Source organism: Dicentrarchus labrax, unplaced genomic scaffold (assembly GCF_905237075.1).
Source record: "Dicentrarchus labrax unplaced genomic scaffold, dlabrax2021, whole genome shotgun sequence".
NCBI lineage: Eukaryota > Metazoa > Chordata > Actinopteri > Moronidae > Dicentrarchus > Dicentrarchus labrax.
In genome coordinates this window covers 24095836-24117661 of record NW_026136710.1, presented here as the reverse complement: position 1 = coordinate 24117661, position 21826 = coordinate 24095836, and the positions used below count along the sequence as shown (strand labels likewise).

Genomic DNA, 21826 nt, shown 5'->3' with positions numbered 1-21826 from the left:
ATGGTGTAGCCCAATTATCGGCCCAACCCCTTTTAAGCGTCTCTGATTCAGCTGGCACTTCCTTTGTCAGCCATGAGACATCTTCAGCAAGGGTATCCAGGAACTCGTAACTCAAAGAAAACTGAATTAATGCAATGAAAAATAACCTAAATGAATGAAACTTAATACTACCTGAAATTGACAAAAGAAGTTAACTAATTGTGTGCACCCCAAAAAGATAACAGCTGTCAAAAGTGGATAATAAAACTATTATGAATCCCAAATCTGTGTCCAGTTATTTATTGTGAATTGTGTCTAATGTTCTAAACCTAAATACAACTAAACCTAAAGATAATCAAACAAATAAGAGTTACCACCATGTGCTTTTGCTTCAGTGTGTGGCTGCTAGGGTGGCCATCATACTACCGAACCAAAACTGGAAGCTGGTTCCACAGGAGAGTAGCTTGGTAACTGAAGGCTCTGGCTCCTGTTCTACTTTTAGAGACTATAGGAACCACAAGTAGCCCTAAATTCAGAGAGCACAGTGTTCTAGTGGGGTAATAGGGTACTATGAGCTCTTTAAGATATGAAGGGGCCTGACCATGAAGAGCTTTATAGGCGAGGAGGAGGATTTTAAATTCTATTTTGAATTTTTACAGGGAGCCAGTGCAGAGAAGCTAATACAGGAGAGATATGATCTATTTTCCTAGTTCCTGTCAGTACTCGTGCTGCAGCGTTCTGAATTAATTTGAGTGTCTTCACGGACTTATTGGGGCAGCCAGATAATAAAGAGTTGCAGTAATCCAGCCTAGAAGTAACAAATGCATGGACTAGTTCTTCTGCAATGGAAAAAGGCAGTCCTAGAGGTTTGCTTTATGTGGGAATTAAAGGGCATATCCTGATTGAAGACAACTCCAAGATTCCTGACAGTGGTGCTGGAGGCCAATGTAATACCATCTAGAGTAACTATATCTTTAGAAAGTGAGTCTTGGAGGTGTTTGGGGCCAAGTACAAGAACTTTTCTGAGTTTAGCATCAGTGAATGAATGGGTCAGGATCAGTGTTGGTCATCTTACTTTAAAAAAGTAATTAGTTATAGTTACAAATTACTTATCCCAAAAAGTAACTGAGATAGTAACTCAGTTACCACATTGTCAAAGTAACTAGTTACTCAGCAAAGCAACTGTAATGTTATTTTTTATGGTCTATAATTACATTCTATAACATCTTCTATAACGTTAAAGATGTTTATAATCACTGGATCCGCCCACCCAGCCAATCATCATCACCACACTGCCCTCTGCTGGCAGCTGATGTGTGGCTGTCAGAAAGCCTGACACCGCTGCGCTTCATTCACCACATTGTAGGAACGCAAGTAACACGCCACTTTACATTCTCAGTAACGGTAACGGCGTTACAACGATGGGAAAAGTACTTAATTAGATTACTCCGTTACTGAAAAAATAACGCCGTTAGTAACGCCGTTATACTTAAACGCCGTTACTCCCAACACTGGTCAGGACACTGGTTGACTGATCATATTGGGATCTGAGCCTGCTTATTTTCTGTGACCTTGTTCAGACTTGAGTGGGTATGTTTGATTAAACTTTGTGTTTTGTCTCATAGTGGCGTTTCACACTGGCACTTTTAATCAGCGCCGCAGTCTCTGAACATGAGACACACTGGTTATGTGCTCCCAGTGGGAAGAATGAATGTGAATGAATCTGTCCATTAAAAGCTTGATTTTCTATCCACTTTTCTCTTCTTAGAGAGCGCCATAAATCTTCTGTTGTCTCGCGCTCACTCATCTCTCCGTTTCCTCTCCATGTATCTGTGACTTCTCTTTCTGTCTGTCTCTCCTCTCTCATCGCTCTCATCTCTGTATTCAGTCGCACTGTTTAAACAGATTTGATTGGCTGAGCAGCATCACGTGGGATGGCTTAACTAGCATGCGATTGGTCTGTGAGCTTCCTGATCTGCTAAACAAATACCGTAAAGACTAGAAAAGCTGTGCTGGTTAAAATAGAAGCTCCCCATCAAAATTTAGAATCCTCAATAATGAATTGATTATAGGTCTGGGTCCGCATAGGACGGTGTCTGGGTCTGCATAGGACGGTGTCTGGGTCCAGACTCGCCTGTTAGCGACCTCTGCCCTAGAAAGTTCATGAAGATCTTCCAGGCACTCTACTTCAGACCAAAGCAATGGATCAGGCTAGATTCGCGTTGGCCCCACCCACTGAGTTTGATGGCTGCCTTTGACAGTTTTAAGTAATTCATGAAGCACTGCAACGCAGGACCATGAAATGTAAATGTAAATAGTGAAATAATGATATATGTATTTTACATTAAATGAATCTGTATTTGAATTAATAAATGACACATTTAATATCACATTTATGTATTTCATTCCAATTTTAATTAATTAATGACACATTTAAGTAATTATTTAATGGTGTATTTATTTATTTAATTGTCGCACTTTCAGTCCTCCATAGACAAAAGGGAGACAAGGACTATTTATACCATGTAAGAGTGGAAACAGGTGAAAGCAATCAGGGGTGGGGCAGACAATTACAAAGGCGGGAGAACACACAAAGGGAGGAAGTCAGGGTTGAACAGTGAGGAAAAAGGTGAGTACAAAATAAAACAGGAAGGACTAACAAGAAAACACTTGACTAAACTTAACAAACTTGAGGAGACACAACACTCATCCTGCTGACACACCTGCCTCTCATCTCCTTCAAACCTGTTCTGCATCACTGTCTGCATTTGGGTCCCCAATCCAGTTCACTCACACACATGTAAATGTAGTACTATGGGAGCCACTGTGGGAGGCTCTGCACTAGAGGAAAAGTGAACAAACCAGTCAGTCAGTCCTTCTTGTCTGACTGCTGTTCAGAGGCCAGAAGCCGTGACTCAGCAGCCAGTTCAGCAGCTAATTGACCCACATTACATCTGTAGGGACGCAGTGAGATCATTCTTCCAGTGCTTGTTCTAATGGTGCATTTCAGTATGAAAATGCAGGTCCAATTGATACATTTGATACAATCAAAGCTAATGTGTAAAGGGTTACGGATCATAATTAACTGCATAAAATGAGCAAAGAAAGACTCAAAGACTTGCTAGTAATTCATTTACAGTGCTGTCCCAGTAAGCCTGACATTTTTCAAATGTTTCTAAAGAATTCAAACCTGAATGCAGGAAACGTACTTGTGTCTTTGTCCACAAGGCCCTCTGGTAGATACAAACACACAAGGAAGTGGAGCCTTTGTGTGTTGTGTGGAATGTTAATGTGGATAGATAATAATGAAGGACTGCCCTCATACAAGGGAGTTGTAAAAAATATATTTACAGCCGTATTATCCTGGCTGTTTGTGTCTGACTGAACTCCAATTATAAATATTACTTTGTGTCTGTGTCTACACTCTATGTAGACAGTTGCAAACCAGCAAATCGAATTTAGTCTGCAGACTTGAGCTACCAAAACTTAATCTGTCTCATGTACTACAGTCAGGACATAATGAAGATTACTTCAAATATGGCAAAAGGAATTACCTACTGTAGCTTTAATAGTGCCATCCTCTGATTTGACACTGTGTAATTAACATTTCAACTTTTAGGGGCCACTAGCAGGGTTTTAGATTGTTAGACTGTTGCCTGGTTAGGTTCTAAAGAATCTTATCGAGCTGTGTTAAATCTATCTCTTATAATTAATTTTATGGCAAACAAAGACTAAATTGCTAGAGGGACCTTTGACCACTGAAAAGCCTTTACACCTCACATTATTTACAAGCAAAACTTTCCATCCTAAGCAAGAACAGAACACTGTATATGTCTAGTGGTAATTTATTTAAATTCTATTTGAACCTTTATTTAGACAGGTAATGTCACTGAGACACGGAATCTCATTTTCAAGAGAGACCTTGGTCAAAGCAGAGCCCTGACTGATGGCAGCATTATGGTAAACATATGTAATGGTAAAGCCATGCAGTTGTGAAGGCTTGTGTTACATGCTGAGTGACACACTTTGTCGGAACCTGTTAACTTATCTCCACCCTCAGCGCTCTGTCCTCTTAACACCATTTGCACAATGTATAAATGTGGCTTTACTCTTTCTCCTACAGAGAGGTGCAGCAGTGCACACTGTTGATAAGACTGGGTGTTGACCTGAGGCATGTGATGAATTGCAACAGTAAAAAAGTGAAACCACAACCGAATCTTGAGCATAATAACTTGTCGTTATCAGACTTTATTGTATTGTCGTTGTGTCACCCTGCTCTTTGATTTAATTTTGTATACAGACAAGGAAGCCAACGGCAACTTTTATTGCAGTATGTCATTGGTGTGTGGTTATGCAGTGCAGACTTTGAGTGTGAGTCTGCATACCCAGTAATAAGTAATGGAAACCTGGATGATAGGAAAAGGCAACTGCATCTTTAATTCTACAGCATGCTTAAGTTGTTGTACATCTGTTTGTGTGAATGTGCTTTCAGTTCTTTTTTGTATTTGTATTTTAAACTAAACCAACCAACTTTTTTTCATGAAGAGTTGAAGCTTATTCTGTAGAAGCCTGTCAGTAACATGAACAGGCTGTTCCGTCAGTGCTTTGGGTTCTCCAGTAGAGCCTGAGCACACAGACAGCAGTGTGTTCCCCAGTGGGAGTCTCTGTTAACCACCACAACACTCTCACTGTTATCAGTCTTTTAAACAGAGAGGGTGAAAGCGCCTCTGCAAACCCTCCCACTCATCTCCACAGCAACTGTCACATGATTTCACTTAAGGAATCAGTCACACCGGAAGTAAGTTTGCCCTTCAAAATAAAATTTTCCCGTTACACAAGCCCTGCCAGAGGGTCAGTATTTTAGAGCAAAGCTCAGTGAGACTAGCTTGTGATTTTGGGACATAAATAATATTCACTCAATAAATGCTTTTTATAGTGTATATTCAACAATGTATATTTCAAATAGTATAGTATGTTGTATATTTGCATAGTCATGTTGTTAGCCTAAATGAGTCCCAGAAAACTTAATCCTATCATAGAGTCTTAAATGTGGCCACAACAGATCATTAAATGAAAGGTGTTGATTTCCATTTTTAACATGTTATTTTTCAAATTAATCTTAATGAATGTCCTAAATTTGACACCAAACTGGGGTGGACAGGCATTCTTTAGGGCTCCAGTGTTCCCTTTAAACCTATATATAGCCTATTTATCACTTTTGTCCATACTTAATTTTATAATATTATTTTTGAAGGACTAGTGTTATTTTGGCATTACATCATGTCCTCATGGTATATTTAGGGTTCCTTTGTCCTAAAAAAAACAGTCATGGACACACCTGGAAATGAATTAAAATGAACAAAAATCCTGGAAAATTAATAAATGAAATTACATAAACCTGCTTATTTTATTTGAAACTGTACTGTTGGTAGGATACGCTGTGTGAAAACTGGAGTTAAATGTGTCAATGCTAGACCTACTGGTAAATTATATAGTACTGTCCTGTAGTCCTGTTACTCCTGCGATTTCTTAAGAGTGGGAAAGCTGAAATTGCCCGCTTTTATTTTGAAGACAGCATTTCTCATGTTCCGGTCATATGTTAGGTCACTTAATGTTTGTGCACTAGTTGTTGGCTTACATCACGCAGACAGTCCTTGTGTGTCACCTGGAACATGTAAGAGTGTGTGTAGTGTCTCCAGCCGTCAGCACCGCGTCATCTCTCTGTCTCACAGCCGCAGGCATGGCTCTGTCTCTGGGGTGGCTCTCAGCCCTGGCCGCGGGTCTTTTCTCCGCTCATGTCTTACAGAAACTGTGCTTCCCGTACTTTTGGAGGGACCTCCTGTTTCTGCTGAAGGTGATCAGGTACGGCGTGAAGTTGGAGGTGTTCAAGCTGACATCCAGCGTGTGTACGGTCCTGGACCGGTTCATCCAGCAGGCGCAGCTCATCCCCGACAAGCCGTTCGTCATCTTCAACGGAAGCATCCACACCTACCGGGACGTGGACAGGCGCAGCAACAGACTCGCCAATGTTTTCCTGGAGAGAGCGAACTTGAGGAAAGGAGACTGCGTTGCCTTGCTCATGAGCAACGAGCCCGACTTCCTGTGCGTGTGGTTCGGGTTGGCAAAGGTCGGCTGCTCGGTTGCTTTCCTCAACACCAACATCAAACCGAAGTCTCTGCTGCACTGCTTCAACTGCTGCGGAGCCAAAACTCTCATCGTTGGTTCAGGTAAAGCTCTCACCTTCATATGAAAGCCCATGTCCGCCGGTGTGATGGGAAAAAAATATTCTGTAAATCAGTATAATGAGAAACTTAGCAGCTCATCTCATCTCAAAGTAAAGACTTAGTATCAAAAAGTCATTATTTTCAGACAAGATAAGTCAAACATATTGAGAAACGTTCTCATTATTTTGAGATACTAAGTCAATATTTTTGAGATGCTAAGTAATAATAATAATTTTTGTAAATACATTTGTAAATAAAAAAATACAAATAATTGTGTTAAGTCAATATTTTGTGAAAGTTTCTCATTATAATGACCTACAGAATCTATTTGGGCTTTCATACCTTCACCTGTTATCACTGTCAGCTTCACAACTGTTATCACCATTACACACCACTGATCTATTCAATATGATATCTGATGACAAATATAATAATATATAGGTTAATATTTTGTTTCAAAATGAACTTTATTTAATCTCACTCAGATTCAGGGTAACACATATTATATAAAATAAAAACAAATGTTTAGGCTCAACAAAATAATGGCAACTTCTAATGAAATTATGTTTAACAAATGTACTACATTTAGTTAGGGAAATTAGCATGTCCTCTACAAGGTGTTTTAAATTACCTCTTAGTTAATACTTGGTTGCAAAAAGTTTGTAAGTTGATCAGCCTACTCATAAATATTAACTTGTTCCAACTATTTCAATTCAATTCAATTTTATTTGTATAGCGCCAATTCATAACAGAAGTTATCTCAGGACACTTTTCAAATAGAGCAGGTCTAGACTGAACTCTTTATAACATTATTTACAGAGAGCACTTGGCGACGGCGGCAATGAAAAACTTCCTTTTAAGAGGCAGAAACCTCGGTCAGACTAGTGTTGTTATTTATGTCAACACAATTTCATCAAAATATATTTTGTGATGTAAAAGGTTAACCTAAACCAGTAAATAAAAAAGTTTTAAATTGCAACCATGCATTTATTTAAGTGGTGACAATAGGTCCATTACATTACGTTTGAGATTGCAGGGGCGGCTCTAGAGAAATATTCATGGGGTGTCTGGAGGGTGGTGTGGAAGATGATTAGGGCCACATGTGAAAAATGTATTTGAGTTCTCAAATAAAATGTTCAAATGTGGCCCTAATCCTCTTCCATAGCCCAGAAACTTTAAGGAGTGGCAGAAATATGTTCTGATTTAATCACAAACAATCACATATCAATATTTGCTTTGAAAATCCCCCAAATGAAGATATTTGAACTCAAAACATTACTGTGGCAGAGTAAAGTGTTGAATAGAAATATCTAAAGGTGGCAATAGAAATGAATACATTGGTTTATTTCCAAATCTTTTTCTTTATTTTCCAAATAAATATTTTTTTTCATTGAACTTAAGGCTATCACTGAGTCTAAAATGTGACCATAACAATACCTAACTATTAACCCTCACCCCTGGCAGCAACCCATTCCACACTGCAGTTGGCCGTAGCAGATAAAAATAGAGAACAAAGGAATTCAGGGAGAGAAAAATATATGAAGTAGAAAAAATGCAAAAAATATGAATGCAGAAAATATGATGAATTCCTGTTGCTCACCACGAACAAATGAGTTAGTTCACACTTAATAGATCATCTGTTAAGGCATGTTAACTTACAGTTACTCCATACTTTAATTGATATGCAACCCATTAGATAACATAAAAGTTTATTTCAGGACCATGCCTTTTTGACACATTTACAACTTAGTGGCATACACAAGATGTTTTTTTATTTTCTTTGTGTTGTTGTGTTTTGGAGCTTAAAGCAGTCTGATCATTGTCCTCTAATATTAGTGGTTCCAAACCTGGGGGCCGGGACCGCCACTGGGGGTCGTCAAAGTTTCAGGAGGATCGCAAGGCCTTCTAGATTTTAAGGTGTGTAAGAAAATGTTAAAATTATACAGAGTAGGGCGACATCTCAGCATTTGGTTCACTTCTGTAATAAATGTAAAGTAAAGTCAATTGTCTAATAGAACAATGGCCAAGTGTCAGGGACAAAAAAACACGGAATATGTCAAAAAAGTTTACGTATGATTATGTATGATTGTTAAAAAATTATTTAAAAAAATACATAATACAGACAGAGAATTAGGTTCCCTAAACAGCAAATCATCTGCTCAAAATTCACCAAAATCAGAGAGGCTGAAAAAATGTCAGGTCTTGAAATAAACTTATCTACAGTAGGTTGCATATCAATTAAGGTATGAATTAACATTCCTTAACTGATGATCTATTAACTAATCACAAAAAGTCATAGTGACCTTATTATTTGTTAATCTCCTGTTAACAGGAATTTATCATACATCCTGCATTGATTCATGAGTCATGCATTAGTTAATTAATACATGGTAAAGGTCCTAGATGTGGGCATCTAGGACCTTTACCATGTCCTTAAAGGACGAGCTGCCTGGACGGAAACCTTTCTCACAAACAGCCGTCCCACATTTATATAATAAAGTTAAAGACAAGGTTCAAGTGCTGCTGTCAGAAGCAGACAGTTATTCCTTAACAACTGACATGTGGTTGTCAGTTAAAATGACACGATATATGTCCCTGACTGTCCACACCATTACACCTGAGTGGAAACTTGAATCCAAATGCCTCCAAACAACGTATTTTCAGCCATAACCACTGACAACGCTGCCAACACTTCTGTCGCAATCAGGTCCCTGCATTGGCCGTGGCTTAACTGCTGCGGTCACAATCTAAACTTGGCTGTCACAAATGCATTGCATGACCAGAGGCAAAAAACCGAGCGCGCCCTCGGACTAAGCCGTAATATTGTTGGGGCCTTTTCACACAGCTGGCAACGAAAGCGTGAACTCCACAAGAAGCAAGTGGAGTTGGGACTCCCAGAACATAGTCTCATAACGGTAAGCATGAATTTGTATCTGAATATCTGAATCTGTTAAGGTTAGATGACGTAACTAAGAATAGAATGGAATAATATACATTAATGGGCTTATTTATTTATTCATTCATTTATTTGTTTATTTATGCCTATTCATTCATTCATTCATTAATTCATTCATCCATCCATCAGCAGGACTGCACAACTCGCTGGGGCTCCAAACTGGCAATGGTGGAGCGCATCCTCGAGCAGGCCCAAGCGATCAGACACGTCCTGTCTGATGACAGAAGGAGCAGCCTGTCCCTGACCTGGCAGGACATGGACGTCTTGAAAGCTGTTCACGACGCACTGAAACCAGTCGGTGACTTCACTGATATTTTGTCAGGAGAAAATTATGTGACCAGTTCCTCTGTCCTCCCCATACTACAGCTCTGCAGGGACAATGTGTTGGCTGTGTCAGAAAACGACCTCAAGCTAACAAAGTCAATAAAAAATGGAATTCTAACAAAGCTGGAGGCCAAGTATGAATCTGATTCAGTGCGCAAATTAATGAGAAAATGCACTTTCCTCGACCCTCGTTACCGTGGAGGATATGAGACTGATGACAACGCATTGGCTGAGACCAAGGCTGAATTACAGGCTGAGATCGTGAGCTTAGAGGGGCAAGCACCAGCAGGTCCAGTGGCCATCAGAATGGAAGAGGGAGAGGCGCAACCCGAACCCCCACGAAAAAAGATGACTCTGGGAAGTATCCTGCAAAAACAAGCCGATGAAGTGGCAGGTCCCGTCGGCACTGTAGAGGACCGAGCCAGAGCTGAAATAACGGCCTACTGCTTGGAGCCCGTCACTTCCTATTCGCACTGTGTGTGTGTGTGTGTGTATGTGTGTGTGTGTGTGTATTTTTATTATTTAATTGGTTCAGGTATTTTTATTTGGTTTTCGTTAAAAACAATTCAATGCAATTCAGTTCAATTAAATTTTATTTGTATAGCGCCAATTCATAACAGAAGTTATCTCAGGACACTTTTCAAATAGAGCAGGTCTAGACCGAACTCTTTATAACATTATTTACAGAGACCCAACAGTACCACCATGAGCAAGCACTTGGCGAGAAGGGCAAGGAAAAACTGCCTGTTAAAAGGCAGAAACCGAGGACAGATCCTTCGGCTCTAGGTGGGTGGTCGTCTGTCTCAACCAGTTGGGGTAAGAGAGAGAGAGAGAGAGAGAGAGAGAGAGAGAGAGAGAGAGAGAGAGAGAGAGAGAGAGACACAGACAGACAGACAGACAGACAGACAGACAGACAGACAGACAGACAGCAACAACTACATGGGGGACAATGAGCAGTGACAACAGCAACAACAGTAACCGTAGCAATAATAATACTCATAATAATAACACTAATATAATATAATATAGTGATATTAGCAATGGCAGTCAAGCAGGATCATGGCAGGAGGCTCCACCAGGATCCATGAGAACCTGCGAGACGAAAAAGCACAAGAACTCCGGGGAAGAAGTGAAGTTAGTAACATGCATTAGTGGGACATGAATGAGTGCAGAAAGAGAGAGGAAGACAGGAGCTCAGTGCACCATGGGAAATCCCCCAGTAGTCTAGGCCTATAGCAGCATGACTAAGGGATGGTTCAGGACTCACCTGAGCCAACCCTAACTATAAGCTTTATCAAAGAGGAATGTCTTAAGCCTACTCTTGAATGTGGTGAGGGTGTCTGCCTCCTGAACCACAACTGGAAGCTGGTTCCACAGGAGAGGAGCTTGGTAACTGAAGGCTCTGGCTCCTGTTCTACTTTTAGAGACTATAGGAACCACAAGTAGCCCTGCATTCAGAGAACATAGTGTTCTAGTGGGGTAATAGGGTACTATGAGCTCTTTAAGATATGAAGGGGTCCCACCATGAAGAGCTTTGTAGGTGAGGAGGAGGATTTTAAATTCTATTCTAAATTTTACAGGGAGCCAGTGCAGAGAAGCTAGTACAGGAGAGATGTGATCTCTTTTTCTAGTTCCTGTCAGTACTCGTGCTGCAGCGTTCTGAATTAATTGGAGCGTTTTAATGGACTTATTGGGGCAACCTGATAATAAAGAGTTGCAGTAATCCAGCCTAGAAGTAACAAATGCATGGATTAGTTTTGCTGCATCTGTCTGTGATAGGATGTGTCTAATTTTTGTAATATTACGTAAATGAAAGAAGGCAGTCCTGGAGGTTTGCTTTATGTGGGAATTAAATGACAAATCCTGATCAAAGATAACTCCAAGATTCCTGACAGTGGTGCTAGAGGCCAAGGTAATGCTATCTAGAGTAACTATATCTTTAGAAAGTGAGTCTCTAAGGTTTCTAGGGCCAAGTACAAGAATTTCGTTTTTTTTCTGAGTTTAACATCAGAAAATTGCAGCTCATCCAGGATTTTATGTCCTTAAGACATGTTTGTAATTTAGATAATTGATTAATTTCATCTGGCTTGATCAATAGATATAACTGCCTACCATCTGCATAACAGTGAAAGTTAATGGAGTGATTCCTAATAATGTTGCCTAAAGTGAGCATATATAGAGTAAATAGTATTGGTCCAAGTACAGAACCTTGTGGAACTCCATGACTAACTGTAGTATTTATTGAAGATTCATCGTTAACATGCACAAACTGCGAACGATCTGATAAATATGACTTAAACCAGCTTAGTGCGGTTCCTTTAATGGCAATTTGATGCTCAAGTCGTTGTAAAAGAATATCATGGTCAATGGTGTCAAATGCAGCACTAAGATCTCATAATACAAGTACAGAGACAAGTCCATTGTCTGAAGCAATCAGAAGGTCATTATTAACTTTAACCAGAGCTGTCTCCGTGCTGTGATGAACTCTAAATCCTGACTGAAAATCCCCAAATAAACTATTGTTATGTAACTCTTTGGCGACTAGTTTCTCCAGAATCTTAGAGCGGAAGGGGAGGTTAGAAATCGGTCTATAATTAGCAATATTGGAAAGAAGACTGGACTTTTTCTGTCCTTGCTCTCAACAAAGGCGGACGCATCTCTCTCTCCCTCCCGTCTCCCTTGTCTTTCCTGCTTTGCTTCTCAAGTCTCGTCCTGTCTTGTCTCTAACTTTTAGGAGCCTCTCCCAGCATTGCTCTCCACACTTAAATCATGGAATTGGTCAACTGGTCTCTCAACGCAATTGACAGAATTTTCTTGACGAGAAGCTCGGGTTCGGGGGTCTGCCCCGAAGGAACGTTTGCCGCTGGTTACACGATGGACTCCTGGGAGAAGTGGAGGGTCGTGTGCCTGGCGATTCTTTCCGTAGAGGACATCGAGGATCTCTACATATTTGGAACCATGATAACAGGCTAGCAGCAGCAGGGTGTCAGCAGTCCAAAGCCCCATGAAGCTGCCCGACATGATTGATGGAGCTGTTGATGAGCAGAGCTGTTAACGCTCAGACTGTGGGTATAAACCGCAACATGGAAAACACCTTGGAAAGAGCTGTCAGCGCACTGACGGTGGTTATACACCGCAACATGGATAACATCTTGGAGAAGTTTTCGGCTTTGCAAAGGAGAATGAATCGATTTGAAGACCAGAATGGACAATCAGAGTAAGTCGTGTGTATTGAAATGCGACTACTCGCCCTAACCCAAACAATCATAATCTAATCTGCATTCCGGCCCTCAGTAGCACCGCTACTCTGCTCTTTGTTGTTATTAAAAGTTGTTCGGGCTGTGATTTAATTTAATTGATTTGTGTGCGTGAAAACTGTTCTGGATGTTTATGTTAATTTAATTCTGTTTGACTGTTGTATTTGCACTTTTTTATAAGCTGCTATTTGTTGCTAATAAAAGTTGTTAATATTGTGCATGTTATGTTGTTATTGTTTCAGTATTAGTGTTTGGTATTCAGTTTCTGAACGGTGTAGGCACAAGCCAACAGTTTTGTGACGCCGTCTGAGCCTTACGTCATAATTTTTAATTTGTCACGGTAATGCCGTATACCGCGGTAAAATAGGGAGGAGGTTTGACGGTATCAAAATTTGGATACCGCCCAACTCTAGTAGAAACTGAATTTGAATAATTTAGAACTGAATCTGAATTGCTCAACTTGAATAATTGCATTAAAAAACTGAATTTGAATTGCATAATTTGAATTTGTATTGTTTAACTTGAATAACTGTATTGAAAAACTGAATCTGAATAGCATAATTTGAATTTGAATTTATTAGTTTGAAAATGAATTCCAATAAACTTGAAACTGAATATAATATTATGAATCTGAATTTACTCTCTAAAAATTCAACTTTTTATGTACTTTCACTTTCAGTTCTCTCAATTCAAATTCAGTTCTCTAAATTCAATCTCAAACCACAAGATTCAACTTTTAAGGTCACAGACGGGTCAAGGTCGTTCAGTAAGAGCAATCGAGTGCAGATGCACAGAGCTCCTTTTTGGCCAAGCAGCACGTTTGTTTTTGACCATTTCCTGGACCTTTAGACATTGGCTAGCGAAAAACATGCTTAAAGGAGACATATTATGCCCCTTTTCAGGTTCATAATTGTATTTTGTGGCTCTACTACAATAGGTTTAGATGTTTTAATGTTCAAAAAACACATTCATTTCTCATACTGCCTATAGCTGAGCACCTCTTTTCAGCCTCTGTCTGAATTGATTGGTTTTAGCTCCTGTCTCTTTAAGGCCCCCCTCCCGAATAGCCCAGTCTGCTCTGATTGGTCGGCATTATGACGCGGATGACGCTCCGGCCCTTCCCACTTCCACCTCAGCGTTGGAACTCTGCAGTCAGTGTTCATCTTGATGCATCTTCCTTTGGATACCCAGACTGTCCTGATGCTGCTGCTGTCTCTGTCCTCTGATGGGTCCAGGGACACCTGAGCTTCCTCAGGTCACCTGTAAAACAAGGCAGAGTCAGTGTTACTTGTAAGGCAGCATATAATATATAGTATAATATAATAAGTAACCGCTCATTGTAGCTCAAAGTAGTGCTAAGCTATAAACTAAAATAATAAAAGCAGTGTCTCAGGTGGGTCCCTTGTTGCAGCTAACTGTAGTGATGTGTTGTTGAAACAGTCTGAGGTTACCAACACAAATGTCTAGCTGATGGCAGCAGATACACACACACAGGACATGTACTGACTGTAACTGATGTTGTGACAAGTTCCCGGTGCAAGAACAGACATTTAGCAGTGAGCCTCAGTGTTGTTTATTATACAATAGGAGATGATATGAGTATGAGATGTTACACTGGACCTGCCCTTATATCTTCAGTAATACCAGTACCGCAGTAACACTAAATATATGGATCAGAAAACTTCTATTAGTCGCGGTTTGACTCCACAAAACAGCCTAGTGAGCGTCATAGTTACACAATATTACTAAACTAATGAATCCCTGCACTTTGACTATTTCTCTCTCACAGTAGTTCTATCGCTAACTCCGGTGCACGTAGATCAAGTTAATTTACACACCGTAACACACACACACCGTCTCTGGAAAACAACAACGAAGTTGGAGACAACTAATTTAATAACACAAACCCGTCATAGATTTTATGAACATGGTGACAAAGCAGGCAAAGTCCTGGCACACCAAATCAGGGAATCAGCAGCTTCTAGATTAATTACAGAGATTTGTACTAGCTCTGGACTATTAATGGTAAATCAACAAGAAATTAATGACGAATTCAAAAATTTTCATTACAAATTATATTCTACAGAATCAGCCGGTGACCCCACATTAATTGATGACTTTCTCAATAAATTGGATATACCTTCTATACTATAGATGATAAAGACCAAACTTGAGGAAGTCATTACCCTGGAAGAAATAAAACAGGCTATACGTAACATACAGAGCTCAAAAGCCCCGGGCCCAGATGGGTACACAGCAGAATTTTACAAAACATTTATAAAACTTTTTTTCTCCTTTATTACTTGTAGTATTTAATGAATCCCTTAGAACAGGTCTCCTCCCACCAATGTTTATTAAATGTTATCTATTCTTCCAGCCCAAATTCGCATAGTCCTGAAGTGCTAATATCTCTCGACGCAGAGAAGGCGTTTGACAGGGTTGAGTGGGACTCTGTCAAAATTTGGATTCGGCACAAAATGTATTCCCTGGATAAGACTACTCTATGCCTCACCCTTAGCCTCTGTTCACACGAACAAGTTCAGATCAGAATATTTCCCTTTAAGTCGATCCACCAGACAAGGCTGCCCTCTATCTCCGCTTCTCTTCGCTCTGGCTATTGAGCCGCTTGCGATATCTTTACGTACTTCAGATATTTACACTGGAATCACTAGGGGAGAGAGGGAGCATAAGGTGTCGTTATACGCAGATGGTTTATTACTGTATATCACCAATCCTTTGACATTCATTCCCAACATCTTGTCTATTCTAGAGGGTTTTGGCAAGGTACCTTTCCAAAAGCGTTTTATTTCCCATTAATGATAGTGCCCGGTGACAATCATTTAGCTCTCTCCCATTTTATGTCGTTAATCAATTCGTTACCTAGGGGTCATCATCACTAAAACTTTGCAGAACTTCTAGAATGTACAGAACAGGATTTTGTAAAGTGGTCAAATCTTCCTGTTTCAATGGCTGGACGAATTAATATAATTAAAATGAACACCCTACCTAAATTTCTATTTCTCTTTCAAAGTATTCCAATTTTTATTAATAATGTCTTTTTTAAGAAACTAGATAAATTAATTTAATCTAATTAAATTTAAAAAACATTTTGGAATAAAAAGATGCCCCGGATTATGAAGGATTTCTTGCAAAGACCTAAGTCAGAGGGGGGAATGGGTCTGTCTCACTTCAAATTCTACTACTGGGCATGCAACTTACTTACTTACTGTTGTTGCTGTGCACCTGTCTGTCTGTCTCTCTCGCTCTCTCTCTCTCTCTCTCTCTCTCTCTCTCTCTCTCTGTCTCTCTCTGTGTCTCTCTCTGTGTCTCTCTCTCTCTCTCTCTCTCTCACCCCAACTGGTTGAGGCAGACGACCACCCACCTAGAGCCGAAGGATCTGTCCTAGGTTTCTGCCTTTTAACAGGCAGTTTTTCCTTGCCCTTGTCGCCAAGTGCTTGCTCATGGTGGAACTGTTGGGTCTCTGTAATTAATGTTATAAAGAGTTCGGTCTAGACCTACTCTATTTGAAAAGTGTCCTGAGATAACTTCTGTTATGAATTGGCGCAATACAAATAAAACTGAAATTGAATTGAATTATGGGCACTCTCCTTTTGGCCCCAAGATTATATACCTGCCTGGCTTAACATTGAGGAAAAGTGCTGTTCCCCAGCTTCTTTATCAGCTCTACTCTTTTCGGCTTTACCCACCACTATCCAATAGTCTCGCACTCAGAGACTCAGAATTTGGTCTTCAATAAGAAAGCACTTTGGGTGGCATTTTGGCTCACTTCGGGCTCCTGTAATTGCAAATCATTTATTTGCTTCTTCTCTCTCAGATGTAAAGTTTCATGAGTGGTACAGTAAAGGGATTCACTCCTTTTGAGACCTTTTTATTGAGGATGAATTCCCATCATTCCAACAACTACAAACTAAATTTGATCTACCTCACTCAAATCATTTGCAGCTTTGGGATTTTGTCAGAAAAAACACAAAATCCTTCCCTAACATACCAGAAAGTACACCAATGGATTCTATATTCTTACTGAATCCGTTGACAAAAGGAGGCATCTCTACTATTTACAATGCACTCTCATGTTTGAACTGTGCCACATCTTTAGATCATCTAAAAACAGCCTGGATAAATGACCTGGGAGCAGTCATAACTGATGAACTTTGGACACAAGCCCTGAAACTGGTGCACTCCTCCTCTGTCTGCATGAGACATGGTCTCTTACAGTTTAAAGTACTTCATCGACTACACTTATCAAAGGTAAAGCTCTGCAGAATGTATCCAAATATAAATCCTGCTTGTGACAGATGCGGACAATTACCAGCCTCATCAGCCCATATGTTCTGGCACTGTCCGAGAATAGCATCATATTGCATCATACATTTTCCAATCTTTCTCGGACATCATAGGAAGAGTGATTGATCCTAACTCACTGACAGCTATCTTTGGAGTTAAAGAACCTGGTCTCGTGTTATCCAACTCTCAATATAACATGATGACATTTACATCTCTTTTAGCACGCAGACTGATATTACTAAACTGGAAGAAGGCTCGGCCCCGACTCACTCTACCCTTTTGAAAGATGTTATGCAACATCTACAGCTATAACAAATTTAATTCTCATTGAGAGGGTGTGAAGACAAATTCCATCAAATCTGGCAGCCCTTTATAGATTACTTTGACAAAAAGTAAACCAACACTTCCCACAAACTAACCTGGTGTTAATAGGAAGACAGCACTGAGCTACATGACATCCTCTTCCATTTCTGCCGCTTTTCGTGTGTATTTCTGTGTCATTGATATCTACATGTCACACATGTCAAAATATTAATTATATTTTAAACTCTGAAAACCCTAATAAAAAGAGTGTTAAAAAAATGTCCTAAAAATATCAGGAAAACTCATCTCTGATTCACAGGAAATAATCTGCTATAATTCATCCAAATCACTCGCTTTACACAAACTTCGTACAGTTATTGCGTTCACTACTTGTTAATTGTAATTGTTGTTAGTCGTCCCTTAAGGGGAAAGGTTGGGAACCACTGGTTTAAAGATACAGTGCAGTCCTTGATTTTGTTATTATGCCCAATAGTGAACTCCAATCTCCAAATGTCCTGCAAGGTCCATGTTGTTGTTTTCAACCTCAGGTGTAAACAGTGCTTATCTCTAGTGAGGGATCTGTGCTCAATGTGGGAGTCTCTGAAAAACTTCCACTCCTTCTAAAAAAAATATATATATATCTTGTTACATGATTTAATGTAGTATTTGCTGTCCATTTTAATGATACAACAATATGAAATTTAATTGAACCATATTCAGTTTCAACCCATGTTTCAGTGGAAGAATCCTGCTTCTACAGTTAATAGGATTCATCATGCTGCAGCCATGTGACGCTGCTCAACTAAACAAGCATGATGTCGGTCAGGGACACTGTCCTCTCTACAACCCGAGTGCAACAGGAGAAGGATTCATGGAATAGTTGGGACACTGATAAGAGTAGATGTAAGCACTGAACCTATAGGAAGTGTCAACAGAATATTGTACTTGCTACTGAAGCCAGCCTTCTGGTAAAAACAGTGGCAGGGATAAAGCTGGATCTTGGATCCTGCAAACAGAAGTATATTTTATTACTAGAGATGGAGAGTGGTATCACACACTCTCTTTACAGCTCTCTGATTGGTGTCCCCTCCAGCTGCTGGGCTGGATTCACTGTTGATGTTTTATAACCAAATCAGAGCTAACAAGATTTATCATAAATTATATGACAGTGTCAGCTACCAATATAGTGTCCCCCTTTAGAGTCAGTCTGTAGACTGCTTCGGTGTGCAAAGTGAGCAGTGAGTTTATTTAAAGGTTAATACAAAACTCATTGCCACTAGATGTTGTACTAGAGCACCAGCAAGACCAAAACAAATGGATGCTATGGTTAACCAGACTCCATTGACAAAACCAGTCATTTTAGGTAAGAGTCTTTCCAACATTGGTCAAAATAAACCCTTAATTCTTGTTATGGCTACCATGTAACGTCAGCTTATTCTTGGGGACAAATACTCTCGTCAAAGTCAGTCCACTGAAAGTAGTTGTTTTTGCCACTGACAGTGTCTGACAACATAATGGAAAGGATCCCTACAGAGATAGACCTTTTGTTAAACCAGAAACAGCCATACCAGCTATAATATTGCACCAGACTCCATAGACAAAAACATTCATTTTAACTAACTATATCCTCGTATGTTCATTCAAAGTGGACAGAAACAAAATAAAACTCAACAAAACAGTCTTTGTTAGTCTTTCCACTATTCACCAACTCTAATTTGGTCGAAATAACTCCTTAATTCACTGCATCCTGCGGAATGTTACACACTGGACCTTTAATATCTAGCAATAAAGTGAAAGTGAAGTACCCACACAAAGTTTACAATATGCAAGGCAAACATAATGGCAAAAAAGTGCGCCATTTATTCGACTTACTGAGTTTTATTCAATATTGTCAGTCTCACGATTCTCAGTTTTCACCTCACTGTTCTCATCACATATTTCCTCTGTATTATATCTCATGTAAATACAGGTCTAGGTCAGAACAGTAATAAGTATTAAGATAATACAGCATGTTTTGAGGTTGAAACAAATGCAGACTTACTGTGAGGATTTCAGTGTCCTCATATAGACATCCCCATGACATATACTAGTGAGGCAATATACCTGTTTAATTTCCTGTATGATATGAATTTGCTGTAATTCTTCAATAGGCAGCCATATTGTTTTTGCTGCGAAGAGTGCTACGGCCGGGGGAAGCTTTGTTGCGTGTAATGAGAGGGAAGCCCTATTAAAACCCTTCTTACTCATGGTTATAAATTCATAATACAACAATTAATAACCCACAAATAACTCTATAACAGGACTAGCACATGGCACACAACACACACCTTTTGTGTTTTACTTGTACAATAGAACATCAATTGAAAAATATATTATTGAGTACTTAAATAAATGTTACTATTTTCTGTCAGTTTATACAACTATTTTAAAATATTTTGTTCTGAAAAGGAAAAATGTTATCTATATTTATATCTATATTTTCAAACTCTGTTTTTAAAGGGGACATATTATGCAAAACCAACTCATTTGATAATCATTTGATTATGTACATTTGGGAATCTGGAGGGCCTATCTACGGAGCCCCTAAAGGGACATGAAAAAAAAAAAAAAACGTTTCTAGTGAGCACTAGATAGTATCTTGTGCTCACTAGATAGTATCTAGTGCTCACTAGATCCGTTTCTAGATCCGTATCTAGTGCGCACTAGATATGGATCAGTGTTGTGGAATCAGCACATGGCTCATTTAAATATTAAAATTAGCCATGTGTTAATAGGTCACAACACGAAAATGTAACCAATGAAATTACTTATTTTGACACACATTTTAAGCCAATACGTATTAAACTAACAAGGTAATGTGTCAAAAGGTGGACTGTTTTTGTTATTTTCTCAAAAGGAGGACAGGCATTTAAATGCGGACTGTAACAAAAAACGTTACAGATTAATTTACATTTATTTTTTAATTACAGACAAATTAGTTTAATACTCATTTGAATATTAAAATTAGCCATGTGTTGATTCACCACAATATGGATAGTATCTAGTGCGCACTAGATAGTATCTAGTGCGCACAAGATAGTAGTGCGCACTAGATACTATCTTGTGCGCACTGAATGAATGAACAAATACACACATGGACAAAATTGTAGGTACCCTTCTGTTAAAGAAAGAAAAACCCAACGGTCACTGAAATAACATGAAACTGACAAAAAGTAATAATGAATCAAAATGTACTGAAAATTAACTAATGAAAATCAGACATTGCTTTTGAATTGGGGTTTAACAGAATCAATTTCAAAACTACTAATGAAACTGGCTTGGACAAAAATGATGGTACCCATAGAAAAGATTAAAATCAATTTGAACATAGGGACATGTTAAACTAAGGTGTGTCCTGTAATTAGCATCACAGGTGTCAGGTGTCAGGGTTCAGTCTGCCTATTTAAAGGGTGAAAAGTAGTCACTGTGCTCTTGGTATTATGGTGTGTACCACACTGAACATGGACCACAGAAAGTTAAGGAGAGAGTTGTCTCAGGAGATTAGAAAAAAAATGATGGACAAGCATGTTAAAGGTAAAGGCTATAAGACCTCCAAGATCCAAGATCTCCAAGCAGCTTGATGTTCCTGTGACTACAGTTGCCCATATTATTCAGAAGTTTAAGGTCCACGGGACTGTAGCCAGCCACCCTGGACGTGGCCGCAAGAGGAAAATTGCTAACAAAAATAATAATAAATTGAAGGGATGGATAATACGAATAGTAACCAAAGAGCCTAGAACATCTTCCAAAGAGATTAGAGGTGAACTCCAAGGTCAAGGTACATCAGTGTCAGATCGCACCATCTTTCGCTGTTTGAGCCAAAGTGGACTTAATGACAACCAAGGAGGACACCACTGTTGAAAGCAAATCATAAAAAAGCGAGACTGGAATTTGCCAAAATGCATGTTGACAAGCCCCGAAGCTTCTGGGAGAATATCCTTTGGATAGATTCACACACATTTATACACTGATGGCAGTGGCTGCCATGCAACGTGCCAACTGCTCACCATAACGGAAACTAATCATTCATACATGATGCACAGCATCTGGATCTTTAACAGAAGGGTACCAACAGTTTTGTCCACGTGTGTATGAGCTAACATCAGTACTGGTGAAATAATGTAGGCCTACAGTCCTGCTCATGATTATTGGCACCCCTTCATTTTTTGCATAACCTCTACAATATCTTCAGAAATAAATAGGAATGTACCAAATTTATATCATCAATTTCAAAGAAGAAACAGAAAAAACAGCATGTGCAGCAATAATGGCACCCCTCTTTAATATTTGGTTGCACACCCGTTGGCAGTGATGACAGCCTCCAAACGTTTCTTGTAGCCATCTATAAGCTTCTTGCACTTCTCAGCTGGTATTTTCTCCCACTCTTTCTTTGCAAATTGTTCAAGCTCTTGAATGTTTGCAGGTTTCTTTTCCCCAAT

General features: G+C 39.4%; 1 protein-coding gene across 2 annotated transcripts in view; it reads left to right on the top strand.

The window, feature by feature from the left end:
- Positions 1-5606: 5606 nt before the first annotated feature.
- Positions 5607-21826, top strand: part of slc27a6 (solute carrier family 27 member 6) — a 41176-nt gene continuing 24956 nt past the window's right edge. The window contains exon 1 of one of the 2 annotated variants that reach the window (XM_051412300.1): positions 5607-6206. In XM_051412300.1, the coding sequence (XP_051268260.1) occupies positions 5720-6206 (487 nt within the window). In that variant the 5' untranslated portion in view covers positions 5607-5719. The remainder of the gene's footprint in view (positions 6207-21826) is intronic. The other variant, XM_051412299.1, reaches the window with a different exon arrangement.